This window comes from Dromiciops gliroides, chromosome 1 (assembly GCF_019393635.1).
Source record: "Dromiciops gliroides isolate mDroGli1 chromosome 1, mDroGli1.pri, whole genome shotgun sequence".
NCBI classification, from domain to species: domain Eukaryota; kingdom Metazoa; phylum Chordata; class Mammalia; order Microbiotheria; family Microbiotheriidae; genus Dromiciops; species Dromiciops gliroides.
The window spans coordinates 282,319,719-282,338,264 of record NC_057861.1 but is presented as its reverse complement, the minus strand read 5'-3'; the positions used below and the strand labels follow the sequence as shown (position 1 = coordinate 282,338,264).

Sequence of the window (18,546 nt, the reverse complement as noted above, 5' to 3'; positions counted from 1 at the left end):
TAAAAATTCTCCTTTGTAACTAGATAATTGTTCTAGGAATCTTGACAACAGTATATCCTTAGGCTTTTTGGCTATTTACAATTTTGTGAGTTTGAAGTTTCAGATGATTCCCATTAAGAAAAGACCTCAAGGGGACAGCTAGGTGGCGCAGTGGATAAAGCTCTGGCCCTGAATTCAGGAGGACCTGAGTTTAAATATGGCCTCAGATATTTGACACTTACTAGCTGTGTGACCCTGGGCAAATCACTTAACCCTCATTGCCCTGCAAAAAATAAATAAATAATAAAGCTTCCAGAAGCTTAATAATAATAATAATAGCAGCTAGCTTTTATGTAGTATTTTTGCAGCTTGCAAAACACTCTACAAATATTACCTAATTGTATTTATATAGTACCTACTATGTGCCAGACACTGTGCTAAGTACTTTGTGAATACTATCCTCATTTTACAGATAAGGAAATAGGTTAAGAAAAGTAAAGTCACCTGCCAGGATCACACAGCTGGCAAATGTCTGAGACAGGATTTGAACTCAGATCTTCCTGACTCTAGGACCTGTAATAGCCAGTTATCTCACTACTTGCATGCCTCTTTTATAGACTTCAAGAACTCATTATGCCATGATAAGTAACTGAAGTAGGATTCTAGTAGAGTTTTCCTAAAATTTAGTGTATATTATCTGAATGGTGAATATGACATTATCTCGTGACATAATTCTATGTATATTTCTATTGTTTGATTCCATTTATTTTTTAGGAGAATTCTTATTGATACTGGTGAACCATCAATTCCAGATTATATCATCTGTTTAAAACAAGCACTGACTGAATTTAACACGTCAATCCAAGAAATTATAGTGACTCACTGGCACAAGGATCATACTGGAGGCATAGCAGATATATGTAATAGCATCAATCCGGGTAAGCAAAAAATGTTCATTAATCCTATTAGGAAAATATGGTTTTAAAGATTTGTTTTATGCGTGGAATGTTAAGTAGTTTTTCCTGTTTGCATACATACTTTTTAATATTTATGTACATTATTATTTTAATATAAAATGAAGAGAAAAATACTGTTTACTACTTCATATCCCTGCCCTCCCTGTCCCTTTGCAGAAAAGGAAAAGACACTTTGCCACTTAGCATAGGCTAAAGATTTATCAACCTGTAGTTAAGCATCTCCAAAATTAGCTGGCTGTTCCTCAGACTACAAGAATACAGTCTATCACCAAGCCTGTACTCTTAAGTATTTGCAGCAGGGTAGAACCTTTCAGAACTTGTATTCCACTAACATAGACTTCAAGAACTCAATGCAATGATACCTTCATGCCATAATGAGATATCAGAATAGCACATTAGTAAAAAAGGCATACTATTCCAAGAATAATCTTGGAGTTTGAGCTGAGCCTTAAAGGAAGCTAGGGATACTAAGAAGCCAATGATTAACACTCCTTAAGTAGTCATTCAACCAGCTACAATTCCATCTGGCTTTATCACCATTTGGACCCATTTATCCATTTTATCTAAAAAGATAACATGAAAAATCTTGTCATATGTTTTGCTAAAATCAAAACATATATCTGAAGCATTTCCCTCACCTCATTTTTCAAACTATGACGTGAATATAGTTTGGCATGTCTTTTTGTTTGTTTGTTTGTTTTTAGTGAGGCAATTGGGGTTAAGTGACTTGCCCAGGGTCACACAGCTAGTAAGTGTTAAGTGTCTGAGGCCAGATTTGAACTCAGGTCCTCCTGACTCCAGGGCCAGTGCTCTATCCACTGCGCCATCTAGCTGCCCCTTGGCATGTCTTTTTAATGAGCCTATGCAGATGCTTCATGATCATCACTTCGTTTTGTATTTGCTTACAAACTATTCATTAAATACTGTATTCTGGAATATATCTAGGAATAAATGTTAAATTCTGTGTCTATAGTTTTATCTTTCCTATTCCGCATTTTTTAAAATAAGAACATTGGCCTGTCTCCAGTCTCTAGAACTACTCCAATTCTCCACAATTCCTCAAAGATTACAGTTCTACAGTCACATCTTTAACTTTTTTCATTTTGCTGGCATATACTCATCTGGGCTGTGACCAATTCTCATATAATGCAGCTAAGTCAGTCAACAAGCATTTATTAAGTCCTTATTCTCTGCCAGACATTGTGCTAAGCACTGTGGATACAAAGAAAAGCAAAAACAGCCCCTGGCCTAAAGGGAAAAATCATTTCCATATAAGAGGCAGTTGGAGATGTAAGACTGTCTCACAAGAGACTAGTAAGGTTATATGTATAGATTTGGAATCATCTATATAGAGATGAAAATTGACCCCCTGTTTGCTGATGAGATACAATAATAATATTTTGGTTTGTATCCTCAAGGATGAGTGTTTCTCATCCTTCCTAGGCATATTTGTTCTATAGAATTTTCACCCATGGATTCTATCCTTCCTCTGAACACTTTGAAATCTGTTGTCCTTAAAAAAAGGAGACCCTGGCTAGCTTTTTGTCCTCTTTGACAAATTAAGATGTTGTGACTATTTCCTCCAAAAGTTTTATTTCTACCTCAGCAACTAGCTCCTCATTATTATTAAGAATTCAGAGCAGAATTTTCCTTTGTTGGTTTCTTCATTTTTTAAACAAAAGTAGGATAAGACCAAGTACATATCATACAAGAGAGATCCAAATAGAGTGAAAGAGGAAGAGGTCATTTGCTGCTAAGGGGACTCAATGAAGGGGTTTTTTTTGTTTTTTTTTTAACTTAAGTTTTATTTTCAATTTCAAATTCTCTAATTGAAGAATATCATCCCTTCTATATCATGGCTCTCTTGTCAGGATTATGATTTGTTTTCCAAAATCCTCATTTTCTCATTCTGTTCAAGTTGTCTGTAGTGTACTCCAGTAATAAAATCATTAATGCTTTTCCCCTTGTTCATCACACAGCAAGGTTCTCTATCATGCTTTCTTTTTCCATTTCCTGGATTTTGTCATGAGTCTACCTTTTTTAACATATGACTGTTCCCTCACTCCTTACCTTTTCTTGTTTGTTTTGAAGAAAGTTATATTCAAGGAGGGCCATATTCTAGTCACATCTCAGTGATGCCTATGAAGGCACTTCTGCCTCCTGGCATTAGGATCTTTAGTTCATCTTGCTTGTCGTCTAAATTTTGTGCATTTGTGTACAGATTTTTGAAGCCTTGTGTTTTATTGCTTATTTCTTAGATTTTTGTTTCCTATGACCTTTCAGGTATCTGAAATGTTATTCTTCCTGCACTGTAACTGTTATGTTTAGTATCTACTTTGTTGGAGATACAAAGGTAGTTTTCTTCCTCTTCCAATTCAAAACCCTTTTAGTTATATTTGGAAAACATCAGAAAAATGCGTATTTACCAGTTTTTGTTAAGTACGTCCTGGCCAGTAGACCCGTTATTCCCATGTACTAGAAATCCAAATCCTAGTCTCAGACACCATCTTCTTAGCCATCTATTTGTATCCTAATTTAGCTTTTTTTTCTGTATCCATTGTCTTCCTTGGACAGCATTATGGAGAGAATAAAACCTTTGCCTCTAAGGCCTTTACTTTCTTGCCTAAGACTTGGTAATCTTTGTCATTGCTTTCCAGATTCCTTCTGATAGTTTGGTTTATACCCACATAAATCACAAGTGGGTAGTAGCCATCTGTTTTAACAAGTCTTAGGGGTTCTTCATTATGCCTGGGACATACATACCCCAGGAAGACTGTAGTCTCTCTGTTGTTATTAAGTCAACAAATACTACCTTAGCAAGGAATCACCTATCACTATTACAGTTCTCTTTTTCCTCCAACCCTTACTGGATAACCTATCCCTGAAGACTTCTGTGACTCTCACTTTATCATTCGTTTGGTGGAGCACAAAAAACTACTTCCTCCTCAAAGCCATTGAGCTCCCTTCTCTTCAGGAAGAGGTTCAAATTCTTTTTAGCTCAAAGTGTATAGTACTCATTTCCACCTTCTGTGAGACAGCCACTCACTTTTCAACCTCATAGCACAGGTCAGGTTTACCCCTACCACTTCAGTTCCTCTATCTATTGCTTCTCCCTCCACCCTCCCCCACTGAAATCCTTCAAAATATCTTCTTGACCTGTACCTTTTTCCAGTTGCTACTACTTTAGATCAGAACATCATCGTCTCATGCCTGAGTTTCTATAGTTTCTGTAGTTCTGAGATTTTAGTCACCTTTCTGGTCTCCCTGCATCCAATTTTTCCCTTCTTTAATCCATTCTGTATTCTGCAGCCAGATTAAGCTTCCTAAAATATAATTTTATACATGTTATTCTCTTATTCAATCTTCATGATACTGTGGAAAGAGCACTGAACTTGGAGTCATCAAACCAGATTTCAAAACCCAGCTGTTGGGGGGGGGTGGCTGGGGGGGGGGCGGCTAGGTGGCGCAGTGGATAAAGCACCGGCCCTGGATTCAGGAGTACCTGAGTTCAAATCCAGCCTCAGACACTTGACACTTACCAGCTGTGTGACCCTGGGCAAGTCACTTAACCCCCATTGCCCCGCAAAAAACCAAACCAAAAAAACAAACAAAACAAAAACAAAAACAAAAAAACCAGCTGTTCCACCTACTTACTACTGACTGTTTGTCCTTAGATAAGTCATTTTGCATCAGTAGGCTTCAGCTTTCTCGTTCATAAAATTGGGTATGACTAGATGACCTCTTAGGATTTTTCTACATTTTAGATCTCTCATCCTATGATCATGATTATCTGTAAAATCAATTTCAAATGCTTCTTGCCATTCAGGGATCTTCAATAGTGGTTCCATTTTATATATCCAATCTTATATTCTGCTATTCCTCAGCCCAAAATTTCTGCTTTGGACAAACTAATCTCTTTATCATCTTTTACATATTCCATGGTTGTTCTTCAATTAACTAAATATTTATTGAGCACTTACTACATACTGTGCATTGTACTAGACACTAGCATTAAAATAATGAAACAAGATGGTCTTTACTTTCAAAGTAAAATAGGATAAGACCAAGTACATATCATACAAAAGAGATCCAAATAGAGTGAAGAGGAAGATGAAGAGGTCATTTGCTGCTAGGGGGATCAAGGAAGGTTTTTTCCTTTTTTTTTTTTTTTTTTTTTTTTTAGTGAGGCAATTGGGGTTAAGTGACTTGCCCAAGGTCACACAGCTAGTAAGTGTTAAGTGTCTGAGGCCAGATTTGAACTCAGGTACTTCTGACTCCAAAGCCAGTGCTTTATCCACTGCGCCACCTAGCCGCCCCTTCCTTTTTCTTTTTAACTTAAGTATTATTTTCTATGTCAAATTCTCTCTCTTCTATGCTCTCCTCCCCCACCCATTGAAAAGTTAAAAAAAAAAACATTACAAATATGGATGGTTATGCAAAATAAAGTCCTGCATTATCCCTGTCCAAAAAAAAAAAGAAAGGTAATAAATTATAATTCACTTTGTACTCTGAGTCCATCAGCTCTCCATCTGGAGATAGAGACCATGTTTCATCATAGGTCCTTCGGAATTGTGATTGGTTATTGTGATGTTCAGTTCCTAAGTTGATTATCTTTACAATATTGCTGTTACTATATAAATTCTTCTCCTTTTCATGCTTACTTTGCAACTTTTCTGAAATCATTTCTATCATTCATATAGCATCATTCCATCACATTGATATTCATATACCATAACCTGTTCGGCCATTTCCCAGTTGATGGACTTTCCCCTAGTTTCCAATTCTTTGCTGCTACAAAAGGGGCTTCTAAAAATATTTTTGTATATATGGATTCTTTCCCTCTTTCTTTGGTCTCTTCTTTGTGGGGTATAGACATAGTATAGAATCACTGGGTAAAAGAGTATGCACAGTTTTTAGCTTTGGGGGCATAATTCCAAATTGCTTTCCAGAATGCTTGTATTAGTTAACAGCTCTACCAACAGTACATTAGTATATATGTTTTCCTACAGCCCCTCCAGCATGTCTTTTTCCTTTTTTGTCATCTTAGCCATTCTAATGAATATAAGGTAGAACTTGAAAATTGTTTTCATTTGCATTTCTCTTTAATTAGCATTTCTCTGTTAGTGATTTAGAGTATTTTGATAGCTTGGATTTCTTCCTCTGAAAATTGCCTGTTCATATCCTCTGGCTATTCATCATTTGGGGACTGGCTCTTTTTCTTGTAAATTTGATTAACTTCCTCATATATCTTATAAATAAGACCTTTATCTGAGGGTCTTGCTGCAGAGATTTTTTCCCAGTAATTTTAGCTGCTTTGGTGTTGATAGTGCAAAATATTTTTAATTTTATCTAATCAAAATTATCCATTTTATCTACTGTCAATCTCTCTATTTCTTCTTAGGTTATGAACTCTTTGCCTATCCATAGTTCTAACAGGTAATTCCTTCTGTGTTCCACTAATTTTCTTATAATACCACCCTTTATGTCTAGATCATTTTGAGCTTATCTTGGTAGATAGTGTGAGATGTTGGCCTATACCTAGTTTCTGCCAGACTTCTTTCTAGTTTTCCCAACAGTTTGTCAGATAAAGGGTTTTTGCCCCAGTAGTTGGTGATCTTTGGGTTTATCAAAAACTAGGTTACTATGTTCATTTTCTTCTATATATTGTATGCTCAATTTGTTCCACTGATCAACCTATTTCTTACCCACTACCAAATTGTTTTAATGATTATAGATTTGTAGTATAATTCAAGATCTGATATTGATACCCCTACCTACTCTTTTTTTCCCATTGTTTCCATTTATTTTCTTGACCTTTTGTTCCCCTGGATGAATTTTTTTTTCTATAAAGCTCTATAAAGTAATTCTTTGGTAGTTTGGAATGACACTAAATATATAAATTAATTTAGATGGTATTATAATTTTCATTATATTGGTTCAGCCTACCCATGATCAATTAATATTTCTCTAATTTTTTAGATCTGTCTTTATTTCTATGAAAGGTATTCATGTAGTTCCTATGTGTCTTTGCCAATAGACAACCAAGTATTTCATACTGTACCATGTATGGTTATTTTTAATGGAATTTCTCATTCTGTCTCTTCCAGTTAGGTTTTGTTGTTAATATACAGAAACATAGATTATTTGTATGTGTTTATTTTATATCCTTTAGCTTTGCTGAAGTTGTTAGTTCTTTCAGTTGCTTTTTTAGTTAACTCTCTAGCATTCTCTAAGTAAAGCATCATTTCATCTGCAAAAAGTGATAGTTTTGTTTCTTCTTTGCCTAAGCTTATTCCTTCCATCTTTTCTTTCTTGTATTTTTGCTATAGCCAACATTTTTAGCATAATATTAAATAATGATGATAATAGATATCCGTGCTTTACTCCTGACCATACTGAAAAAGCTTCTAACTTATCTATCATTACAGATAATATATAAGATATATAATATAATACATATAATATCTTCATTACAGATAATATTAGCTCTTGGTTTTAGATAAATACAATTTATCATTTTATTCCTGTGCTTTCTAGTGTTTTTTAACAGAAATAACCATTATATTTTGTCAAAAAAGTTTTCTCTATCCATTGAAATAATCACATGATTTTTGTTGGTTTTATTATTCATATGGTCAATTATGCTTATAATTTTCCTAATTTTGAACCAGCCCTGCACTTCTGTTATAAATCCAGCCTAGTCATAGTTTATGTTCTTTATGATACCTTGCCATAGTCTCCTTGCTAATGTTCTCTTTGAACAACTTACATTAAAAAAAGACAGCCCCCCCTCCCAAAAAAAAAGAATTTACATGATATGTCATTGGATGTATAAATCTTTAGTTAGTATTGGTATTAATTCATTGTCTATGGTACCTTTTAGCAAAATGTAGTTTCCCTACTTATCTCTTTTAATCAGATCTCTTTTTACTTTTTCTTTGTCTGAGATCACGATTGCTTCTTCTGTCTTTATTACTTCAGCAGAAGCATAATAGGTTCTACTACAGTGCTTTATTTTATTTTTTTGTTTGTTTGTTTTTTGGGGGGGGGGTTGTGGGGCAATGGGGGTTAAGTGACTTGCCCAGGGTCACACAGCTAGTAAGTGTCAAGTGTCTGAGATCAGATTTGAACTCAGGTCCTCCTGAATCCAGGACCAGTGCTCTATCCACTGCACCACCTAGCTACCCCCCAGTGCTTTATTTTAACTCTGTGTATCTTTCTTTTTTTGTTTATTCATTTTTAATTTTTATTTTATTTTTTATTTTGAACATTCTTTTCTTTTCAAATTTTGAGTTCCAAATTATCTCCTTCCCTCCTCCACTTACTGAGAAGGCAAGCAAAATGATATCAATTTTATATGTGAAATTATGCAGAACATATTTCCATATTATCCATATTGCAAAAAAAAAAAAAGGCAAAAAACTGTACTTCAATTTTCACTCAGATTTCATGAGTTTTCTCTCTAAAGGTGGATAGCATTTTTTCATCATGAGTCCTTTGGAATTACCTTGGATCACTATAGCCAAGTCTTTAACAGTTGATCATCATTACAACATTGCTGTTATTGCCATGTATCTCAACTCTTCTCACTTCACTTTGCTTCAGTTCATGTAGTTTTTTCCATGGTTTTTTTCCCCCTGAAACTACCCCCCCCCATCATTTCTTATAGCACAGTAGTACTCCATCACAATAAGTTTCTGAAGTGGGATTCAAACCCAGGTCTCCCTAACTCCAAGTTCAACATTATATCTGTTAAACTACATTATGATTCAGTTGTCCAGTGTCAACACCTCACTGTTATCTTTCCTTAAAAATTCAGAACAGAGAAATCCTTTGCTTCTTCAACCTTTTTACTATAGTAACCTACTGATATTGGGTCTCTTTCACCTATGTATCAGTATTAGCATTTTTTTAGGGATTTACAAACACTATTCCTAAGGTTCTTTATTCCTATCTCATCAATACCTAGAAGTTTTTTGTTTTGTTATTTTTTGGAGGCAATCAGTTATGTGACTTGCCCAGGGTCACACAGCTAGTGTCTGAAGCTAGATTTGAACTCAAGTCCTCTTGACTTCAGTGTTGGTTCTCTATCCAGTGTCACCTAGGTGTCCCCATACCTAGAAATTTTTAAAGCTGGCCAAGCCTTGAGAGGACTATTTCTCAAATTTTATGTTAACAAAAGGGAATTTATATATACATGTATATATAGAGAGGCTTAGAAAATGTAGAGTTCCTCTGGCAAAGTATTTGTAAGATGCAAGAAGCAGGGGCAGCTAGATGGCACAGTGGATAAAGTACTGTCCTTGGATTCAGGAGTACCTGAGTTCAAATCCAGCCTCGGACACTTAAAATTTACTAGCTGTGTGACCCTGGGCAAGTCACTTAACCCCCATTGCCCCGCAAAAAAAAAAAAAAAAAGGGGGGATGCAAGAAGCAGCTAGCATTCCAGACACATGCTTCTGTTTTTGCAGTTGCAACTAAGGCACCTAAATACCACAGACCACACTTAGGGCAAGCTCACCTTCAGTTGGCAGGGATAGTGCCATGTTACTCCTGAAGGATCACAGGGTGGAACAGAGGATCAACTTTGCTTCATCTCAAAATCTAATAGCCTATTTTGAAAATTATTTTTGCCAACTAGGTACTAAGCTCTGGGTTGTGTTGTCTGTTTATTGCTGAAGAACTACAAGTGTTATCGATGCCTTCTAAAATCAGTGCTCCATGACAAAATTCTGGTTGCCCCTTTCTAGGTTTTGTCCCTGGCTATAGTATCTCCTGTTTTTCTGGGTCTCCATCACTTCCTTATCCTTCTGATAACTGCAAGTATCAGCACCCTGAGTGCCCTCTAATGTGACTTACATATTTTGTGACCAGGCACTGAATATTGCATTAAAAAGCTGCCACGCAATCCCTTCAAGGAAGAAGTTATAAGAAATAGTGAGCAAAAATATGTTTATCTGAAAGATGGAGATGTGATTAATACAGAAGGAGCCACTCTCAGGTAAATAAATATTTGACTACTTTGTGAGCTGTTGTTTAAAAAAATCACATTCTACCCCAGCACAACCAAAACCTTATCAAAGCCCATTTGTATCCACCTTCTTGAGTACAGATCTACAATTCTATAATCTGTTGAGTAGAAAAGTAAAGTTGAATTAATAGGTTCTCATGAATTTGCCTAGAGCTCCTCTAGTTGTCCAATGTTCTTTCAACTATGTGAATCACAAAATGTGATGTAATAGTATCTTCCAAGGGATTATGGGTAGATGTCTTTAAATGATTTTCTTAATATAATAGTCATGAACTAATTCTCAATAAAAAAATAGACATTACTTTATTGACAAGGCAGGATATTGGACTGTTCAGGCCAGCATCTTGACAGGATCCATGTATTCAAGTCCTGTTCTTCAGTTTTGTAGGTTCAGAAACTCAATTTATTTTAACCAGTGTGGTCAGATCCCATAATGACTAAGCCTACGTTAACCAAACTCACAATCAATCAGGTTGTGTAACCTGGACTTTTTATTCATTTTCATTTTAAAATAAAGCTACCAAGTAGACTGGGATATTGGTGTAGGATGGACGATGCCTTTATTTCCCAGTAGGAAGGTCTGCCTAGGAAACCAAATCAATATCAGAAAGTTGCTTCCTAAACGTAGAATAAGAGCAGAAGCAACGTAAGAGCTCAAAAACCACAGCAGTTTAGGACCATCTCATGAAGGAGCAAGCAGTCCTACACAGATCACTAGCTCCCAGAGGTATTTATTATACAGCAGTATAACAACTGACTTTCCTAAAGATGACACTAAATAATCAAAGAAAGATTAAATCATGGTTGATATACTCTGTTTAAGAAGGTAGGGAAGTATTTAATAAGCAAAAAACTGGAAACAAAACATGCTCGAGAATTAAGGGATGGTTGAAGAAGTTTTAATACATTAAATATTATTGTGGCACAAGGAATGACAAATATAATAAATTCAGAGAAACACGAGAAAAAGTGAACTTCCTGTTCTAATACTTAGCATTTCACCTCCAACTTCTTTTCCCCCATATGGGGGACAACCTGTGTCAAGGTTAAGAAATGGAGATAAAGGGGCAGCTAGGTGGTATAGTGGATAAAGCACCTGCTCTGGATTCAGGAGAACCTGAGTTCAAGGCTAACTTCAGACACTTGACACTAGCTGTGGGGCTGTGGGCAAGTCACTTAACCCTCACTGCCCTGCAAAAAAACCCAAAACAAAACAAAACAAAAAACCTGCAGGGGGGCAGCTAGGTGGCACAGTGGATAAAGCACTGGCCTTGGATTCAGGAGGACCTGAATTCAAATCCATCCTCAGACACTTGACACTTACTAACTGTGTGACCCTGGGCAAGTCACTTAACCCTCATTGCCCTGGAAAAAAAAAAAGGGGGAAAAAAGAAGAAATGGAGATAAAATGCCTGGAATGTACAGTGTAAGGGGGAATGATGTGAAATTGGTCTCATTTAGAGCTTACCTTCTGTTAGTTAACATTTTAGTCTTTTGGATAATACTACTTTATATTCATTAGACTTTTTTTTTCTTTTACAATGTTTTATTGGTGCTTTTTTTTAATACCCCAAGCTCTTCCCAATACCTCCCGTAGAAAACTCCCTTATAAAAAGACAACTAAACAAAGCAGATTGTCACATCTACTGCACCTAACAGTAGGTGCAAAATTACACACATGTAACCTACCACCTCTCTATCTAAGGGTGGAAGTATATTTCATTAGCTCTTCTAGAACTAAAATTGGCCATTGCATTTAATCTAAATTTAAATAAATTATATTTATATCTTTCGTTTATGTAGCCTAAAAGTCCCCCATCCTTTCTCCTATTGCCTCTCAAAAAGCCATACACTATAACTAGGAATTAAAAAAAAAAAAAACAGAAAGGGGAGGGAATCCACAAAATTGATCAACACATCAAAAAACCTGAAAATATGTGCAATGTTCCATACCTGTAGACATTTCACTCCACCCCACTTCACAAAATAGTAAAGGGAGTTGTCTTCTCATATCTCTTTTTTGAGGCCAAGCTTATTCTTTTTAATTTTACAACATTCAGTTTCAATTGATTTGTGACTTGTTTCATTTACATTGTCATAGTTGTTATATGTATATAGTGTTTTCTTGACTGTTTACTTTGCATTATGGTTTATATATTTGACTATAAAGTTTATATATTTTCATGCTGTTCTTATATTCATCATATTCATTGTTTCATATAGCATCCAATAAATCCACTACAGTAAAAACTATTAAATGACTACTATGCGCCAAGTACCGTGGTAAGCATTGGGAATACAGTTAACAAAAAGAAAGATAGTCCTTTCCCTCTCGGAGCTTACAATCTAAAGGGAGGGGACAGTACACAAAATGAGGCAGGAAATAGGGGGAACATTATACCATGGGGTTCCCGGCAGGGAGAGTTGGGGGGGAGCAGGTGTGAATCTTGTTCTACTGAGTTGAAAAAGGCAGCAGAGGCTAAGTGGAGGGATATTCCATTGTATTCATTCATTTACCACAATTTGTTTGGATGGCTAGGTGCCATTAATGGATAGAGTGCCCGGAGTCAGGAAGATTCCTTTTCCTAAGTTCAAAGCTGGCCTCAGACATTTACTAGCTGTGAGACCCTGGGCAATTCACTTAACCCTGTTTGCCTCAATTCCTCATCTGTAAAATGAACTGGAGAAGGAAGTCGCAAACCACTCTAGAGTCTCTGGCAAGAAAACTCTGAAAAGGGTCGCTAAGAATTGAATATGACTGGAGTGACTGAACAACAAACTTGCAATTTGTTTAGCTGTTTCCCAATTGATGAACATTGCCTTTATTTCTACTTCGTTGCTATCATTCATACAACATTTTAAAGCTTTCAAAGCACCCTCTCATTCTTTTTTTTTTTTTTTGTAGGGCAATAAGGGTTAAGTGACTTGCCCAGGGTCACACAGCTAGTGTCAAGTATCTGAGGCTGGATTTGAACTCAGGTACTCCTGAATCCAGGGCCAGTGCTTTATCCACTGCTCCACCTAGCTGCCCCCCTTATTCTTTATAATATATGATCTGCACAATAGCCAGTCCAATCAAGTAAGCAGATATTTTTATACCTTTTTTAAAGGTGAAAAAATTGAAGCCAAAAGGTTATGACTTACCCAAAGTCATACACCTAATAGATACTAAAAGTTGGGACTCAAACCTAAGCCTTCTGACTTCAAATCCAGTAAATATGCTTTCCTCTGATGGGCATGACTGCTTCTCAGGAGACACCTTAGTCTCTTAAACAATTGATATACAAGTCTTCTCTGAAGGCAGGATAATTGTGAAAAAAATCTCATTTATTTTTATTTCTTATTAGCTTTACTTTGAAAAGACAATAGTTTTGGCTCATGTCCATAAATTTTAGGGTTATACTATCTCTGTGCCTGCAGCCCTTCCTCATATAAGGACTTAAGGTGTTTCATCAAGTTTACCATTAGTATTCCAATTATTGGATGGGGGATTGCCTTCACAAGCAAGTAGGTACAGAAATAAACCCTTCACTGAGTCCTTTGTCCCTAATTAAGACTATAAAAGAAATTCACTTAGCCTGCCTCTGAATAATAATAATAATAATGACAAGAAATAATCTTATTTCCACAATAAGAATTTATACAATCTCAAAGAAGTTCCAATCCATCCATCTGCCTTAGACAAAACTAATATTTTAATGTCCTAGATCCCAGCATTGTGAGAAATACCCACAAACATATCCACTATGCTTCATTTGCTACTTGAATAGTAGCAATATTTAAATTGTACTACATACATGCAGTACTACATAATATAACATGCAGTCATCCCATTTTAATAGAATTAAAGCATTACAAAGAGATCCTAAGGAATAAATGAAGAAAGGATTGTAAGATAAGATTGGAAAGGTGCATTGAAGGCAGATTATATATGGCTTTCCTTGCTTGACCTATTTATGTTGTTTGGTTTTGAGAGAATATTTTAAATGACTAGGCCTAATTTGGGGTGCTAATATGACTGGGGTACTTAATCTGGGACTGTTGACTAACTGGCTATCTGACTGCTATTAACTTAGCATGGGCCGTTTATAAAGTTCCCATCACACTACTCTACTCCCAAATTGATAAACTAAAGATTAAGAAGGCTCTTAATAGGGGCAGCTAGATGGTGCAGTGGATAGGGCACCGGCCCTGGAGTCAGGAGTACCTGAGTTCAAATCCGGCCTCAGACACTTAACACTTACTAGCTGTGTGACCCTGGGCAAGTCACTTAACCCCAATTGCCTCACTAAAAAAAAAAAAAAAAAAGAAGGCTCTTAACTAAATAATCAAAGCAGAATTTATTTATGAGATACTATTTAAAATTAAGAATACAGGGAAATAAAATGTACAACCTGACTGTGTTGCAGTGCTTCCACTGCATCTCTTTCCTACCTGCTGTGCCTCGAATTTTTTTAATATAATAAGGGCGTTAGCCGCCTCCTGCCTCAGGGCACGTTACACTTTTTTGCTCAGCTACTTTCTTCTAACTCCTCTTAATCTTCACTTTCTCCAACCTGTACCCTGTGCTGACCGATTTTGTGCTCTCTGCTGCCTCCTTGTAGCCCCATCTCTAGTCTGTCGTGCTCCAACTGTCGTGCTCTAATCTCATCAGCCGTGGCTTGACCTCTTCTCTGCCCCGTCTTGTCCGTCTGAACCCCTTCTCAGCCTCTCTTTTCCCTCTTTATCCAGACCAAACGCCTTGTCCGCCCCCCTTGCTGTCTAAATCCCAGGTCTATATATACCTTTTCTTCTCTCCACTCAAATCTTGGGGCTTCCTGCGCCCCCACAGACCAAGGTAATCCTCCAGCCAGGGCTGCGGCTGGTGGGGCTGGGGCGAGGGGGCGGGGTGCTTCAGCCTCACGTGCCTCAGCACAGGCTATCCGGAATAGCTCCGCTCAGGTCAGAGGGAGCAGGGGGCTTTTTTTTTTCCCCCAACTGTCTGACCTGGCATGTTGTACAGCCCACGGGTCTTTTTTGCTCAGCTGAAGCAGAGGGGGAGGGGCACCAGCCCCTCCCACACAGAAGAGACCCTGAGGGCCTAAGGCTTTCAGATCTCAGCCCAAAGGTAGGGTCCCCAAATCAAAATAAATTTCCACAGTTTTTATTTGGTAAACAACAAGAAGTCAGTTCAGTTTTGTTGTTTTTTTTTAAGCAGGGCAGAAACATGATAAAAGTTGTTTCATAGGAAGACCAATGTGGTTGCAAAGTACAGTATAGACTAGTATTATAAACCAAAATGGAGAGAGGTTAAGAGGCTATTGTAATAGTCCAAGTGAGAGGGAATAAAGGACTATACTAGTGCAGGTGGTTGTGGAAATGGATTCAATTCAGATGAACAAGGGTGTTTAAGTACACTAAGTATAAGGCACAAGTGCTAAGCCCCAGAGATACAATCCCCAAACCAAAGAGTATCTACTGGGGGGGGGGGGGGGGGGGCAGTGTGATGTATATACACATGAGTAAGATACAGAGTAATAAAGGAAATGGCAAAGCAGAGAACACTATTCTAGGAATATTCAAGAAAAGAGAATGCTTTTATATGAGAAGGATTAGGAAGAAAGCAAAGGTGTCATCTGTGCTTTAAAGGAATATAAAGATTCAAAGAGAGACAAGAAGGGAGTACATTCCAAGGATGAAGATGGTCCGCATGATTGTAGTTTGTCAAGAAAGTAAAATACATAAAGGAGAGTAGGGTGAAGCAGGTTGGAATAACATTATGGACAGCCTTAAATAAAGGCCAAAAAAAATGTTCTGTTTTATCCTGGAAGTCTCAGAAGATTCTGAACAGAACAGAGATCAGATCAGAGCTGTACCCTAGGAATCTTATTTTGGCATCTGTTTGAATGACAGAAAGAATAGAGACTGGAGGCAGGGAGATTATAAAGCTCTAATATTAGACCAGGAGAGTGACAGTGGGGATCTGAAATAGCATGGCAAAGTGTGAGTGAGATTTAAAAGACATAGTAAAGGTAGAAAGAACAGGCCATGGCAACTGATTGGACAGAGGGTAATGAAAATAGGAGTAAAATTCATCTGGGATGACTAGGAGAATGATGGTGCCATTACCAGAAATAGGGAAGTGTAGAAAAGTTAATAGTTTAGGGTGTGAAGGTAATTAGTTTGGTTTTAGACAAGGTGAATTTGCAGAGCTGAAGAGAAATACAGATAAGATGTCTATCTGGGGGGCACTTAGGTGGCACAGTGGATAAAGCACCATTCCTGGATTCAGGAGGACCTGAGTTCAAATATGACCTCAGACACTTGACATTTACTACTTGTGTGACCCTGGGCAAGTCACTTAACCCTTATTGGCCTGAAAAAAAAAAAATGTCTGACAGTTGGAGATACCAAACTGGCGTTCAGGTAAGACCTTAGATGAATTTAGAATTCATCTACATAGGTGCGATCCTTGACTCCACCGATATGAGTAAGATTGCCAAGAGAAAGAAAAGAGGTCACAGAGCAAGATGTTAGGGGAACAGGAGGTGAATGATAAGCCAGAAAAGAAAGCAGTGTTGGAGAAGCTAGGTGGTGCAGTGGATAGAGCACCTGCCCTGGAGTCAGGAGGACTTTAGTTCAAATGCGGCCTCAGACACTTAACACTTACTAGCTGTGTGACCCTGGGCAAGTTACTTAACCCCAATTGCCTCACCCAAAAAAAACAAACAAACAAAAAAGAAAGCAGTGATATAGGAGGTTGGGGTGATTGCAGAAAATAGGGATGATCAAAAGCTGAAGAAAGGTATAAGAGCATGAGGACAAAGAAAAGACAAGTATGAGTTAGCAATTAAGATCCCATTAATCATCTTTGAGAGAGTAGTTTCCTTAAAAGAGGAAGGACAGGGGCAGCTAGGTGGCGCAGTGGATAGAGCACCGGCCCTGGATTCAGAAGGACCTGAGTTCAAATCCGGCATCAGACACTTAACATGTACTAGCTGTGTGACCTTGGGCAAGTCACTTAACCCCAATTTCCTCACCAAAAAAACAAAAACAAAAGAGGAAGGACAATGCAGAGTTGTAGAGGTAGACTTGACAGGACTTGAAAACTAATTAAATTCCAGAGGGAGAAGAGTAAGTCACAGGTGGCTTCAGATCATTGAGCCTTATAGAAAGTCAGGAATAGGGAGAGGTTTTGAGGAAAATAAGTTCAATTTGATTTTGAACACATCGGGTATGAGATGAAAACATTTGTGTGGAGTAGATAGTTGGAAATGGAGGTCTGACACTCAGAAAAGACACTAGAACTGTACTAAAAAGCCAAGAAAAAGAATATGGTTTTGTTCATACTTCGGGTATGATAGGGATAAGAGGATTATAGACATAGTAAACTTTTTTGTATCTCGATCTTTATTTTTTTTCATTGAGCAAGCTAAATGTTCAACTTTTTTTAATATTGCATGAATCTTGTGAAACCTAGAAAATAAGTGACCAAAGAGCCACAGAGGTTATGCAACCAGGGGCGGGGCGCCAAAAGAGTTAACCATAGTTATAAGCAAAATGCTTTCTTTATTCCATTGGAGGAGGGAAACTAGACATATGTACCCAGGTATGCTCTGATACTGTGGAGATCCCTCCCATAGCCAGACCAAGCTTTGATACATATAGCTATAGCTGTGGGAATAAGGAGGTAACAGCAACAATGAGCAAAAAGTTTGATGCATAGCAGGGCTTTGAGACCACAGTGTGGTTCCTGCGGGTGTTTGTCTGAGCTCAGGGACCACCTGGGGCTGGTGTGAAACAATTCTGGAATTTTGCTGCAGCAGAGTTCATCCAGAGGGTGAGTGTGAAGGATTGTTGTTATTCCAATCTCAGGAAAGAAATTGCTTGCTGGCCTTTGGCTCTGGAAAACAGAGTGGAGAGAGGGAGAGGGGAAGAAAGAAGAGTAAAAAGAAAGGGATGGTCTTGGCATGGGGATGCTGACAACCTATAATTATATGATCAAAAAAATTCAGTCATAGAGTAACTTCAGTACTTAAAAGATGTAGTATTTATCTGTTCAGGTGCCTATAAAATCTTAGAAAATGGTCTCTGAGTAATGTAACCAGAGAAAGTTTGTCACTTGGGGGCTGACTGGTAATGAGCCTCTGCAAGTCCAGGCTGGGTTCTCAGAGAGCAACAATGTTCTCACCTGGCCCACAGTTAAAACCTTTCTGGTTTGGCAGAACCTACTAGAGCTCAAACTCAGCTACCATACCTTCAAGAAGTCACAGACCATTCTACAATAAGGTGAAGCACTGGAAGGGTCTTTAGTGGAGAGAGAAATGTGTGTCTGTGTGTGTACACACACACACACAGATATACACTAGTTACAGTAAAACTAAATTCTTTCAAAGATGACTAGAGAGAGTATTTTACTTTTAAACTAATATCTTAGCTAAATAAAATATACTTTAATATTTTCCAAAATCTTATATATATGTAGTGCAGTGAAGAGGATGTCTTAACTAAACTCACTTACCAGTTTAGCCAAGCAGAAAGCCCAAAGGACAGTCTAATGTTTTGCCATACACACAAGAG

General features: G+C 37.5%; 1 protein-coding gene across 1 annotated transcript in view; it reads left to right on the top strand.

Moving 5' to 3' along the window:
- Window positions 1-18,546, top strand: part of LACTB2 (lactamase beta 2) — a 35,317-nt gene that overhangs the window by 2,807 nt on the left and 13,964 nt on the right. Inside the window, exons 2-3 of the mRNA XM_043969943.1 lie at window positions 754-917; window positions 9,831-9,957. Of these exons, the coding sequence (XP_043825878.1) occupies window positions 754-917; window positions 9,831-9,957 (291 nt within the window). The remainder of the gene's footprint in view (window positions 1-753; window positions 918-9,830; window positions 9,958-18,546) is intronic.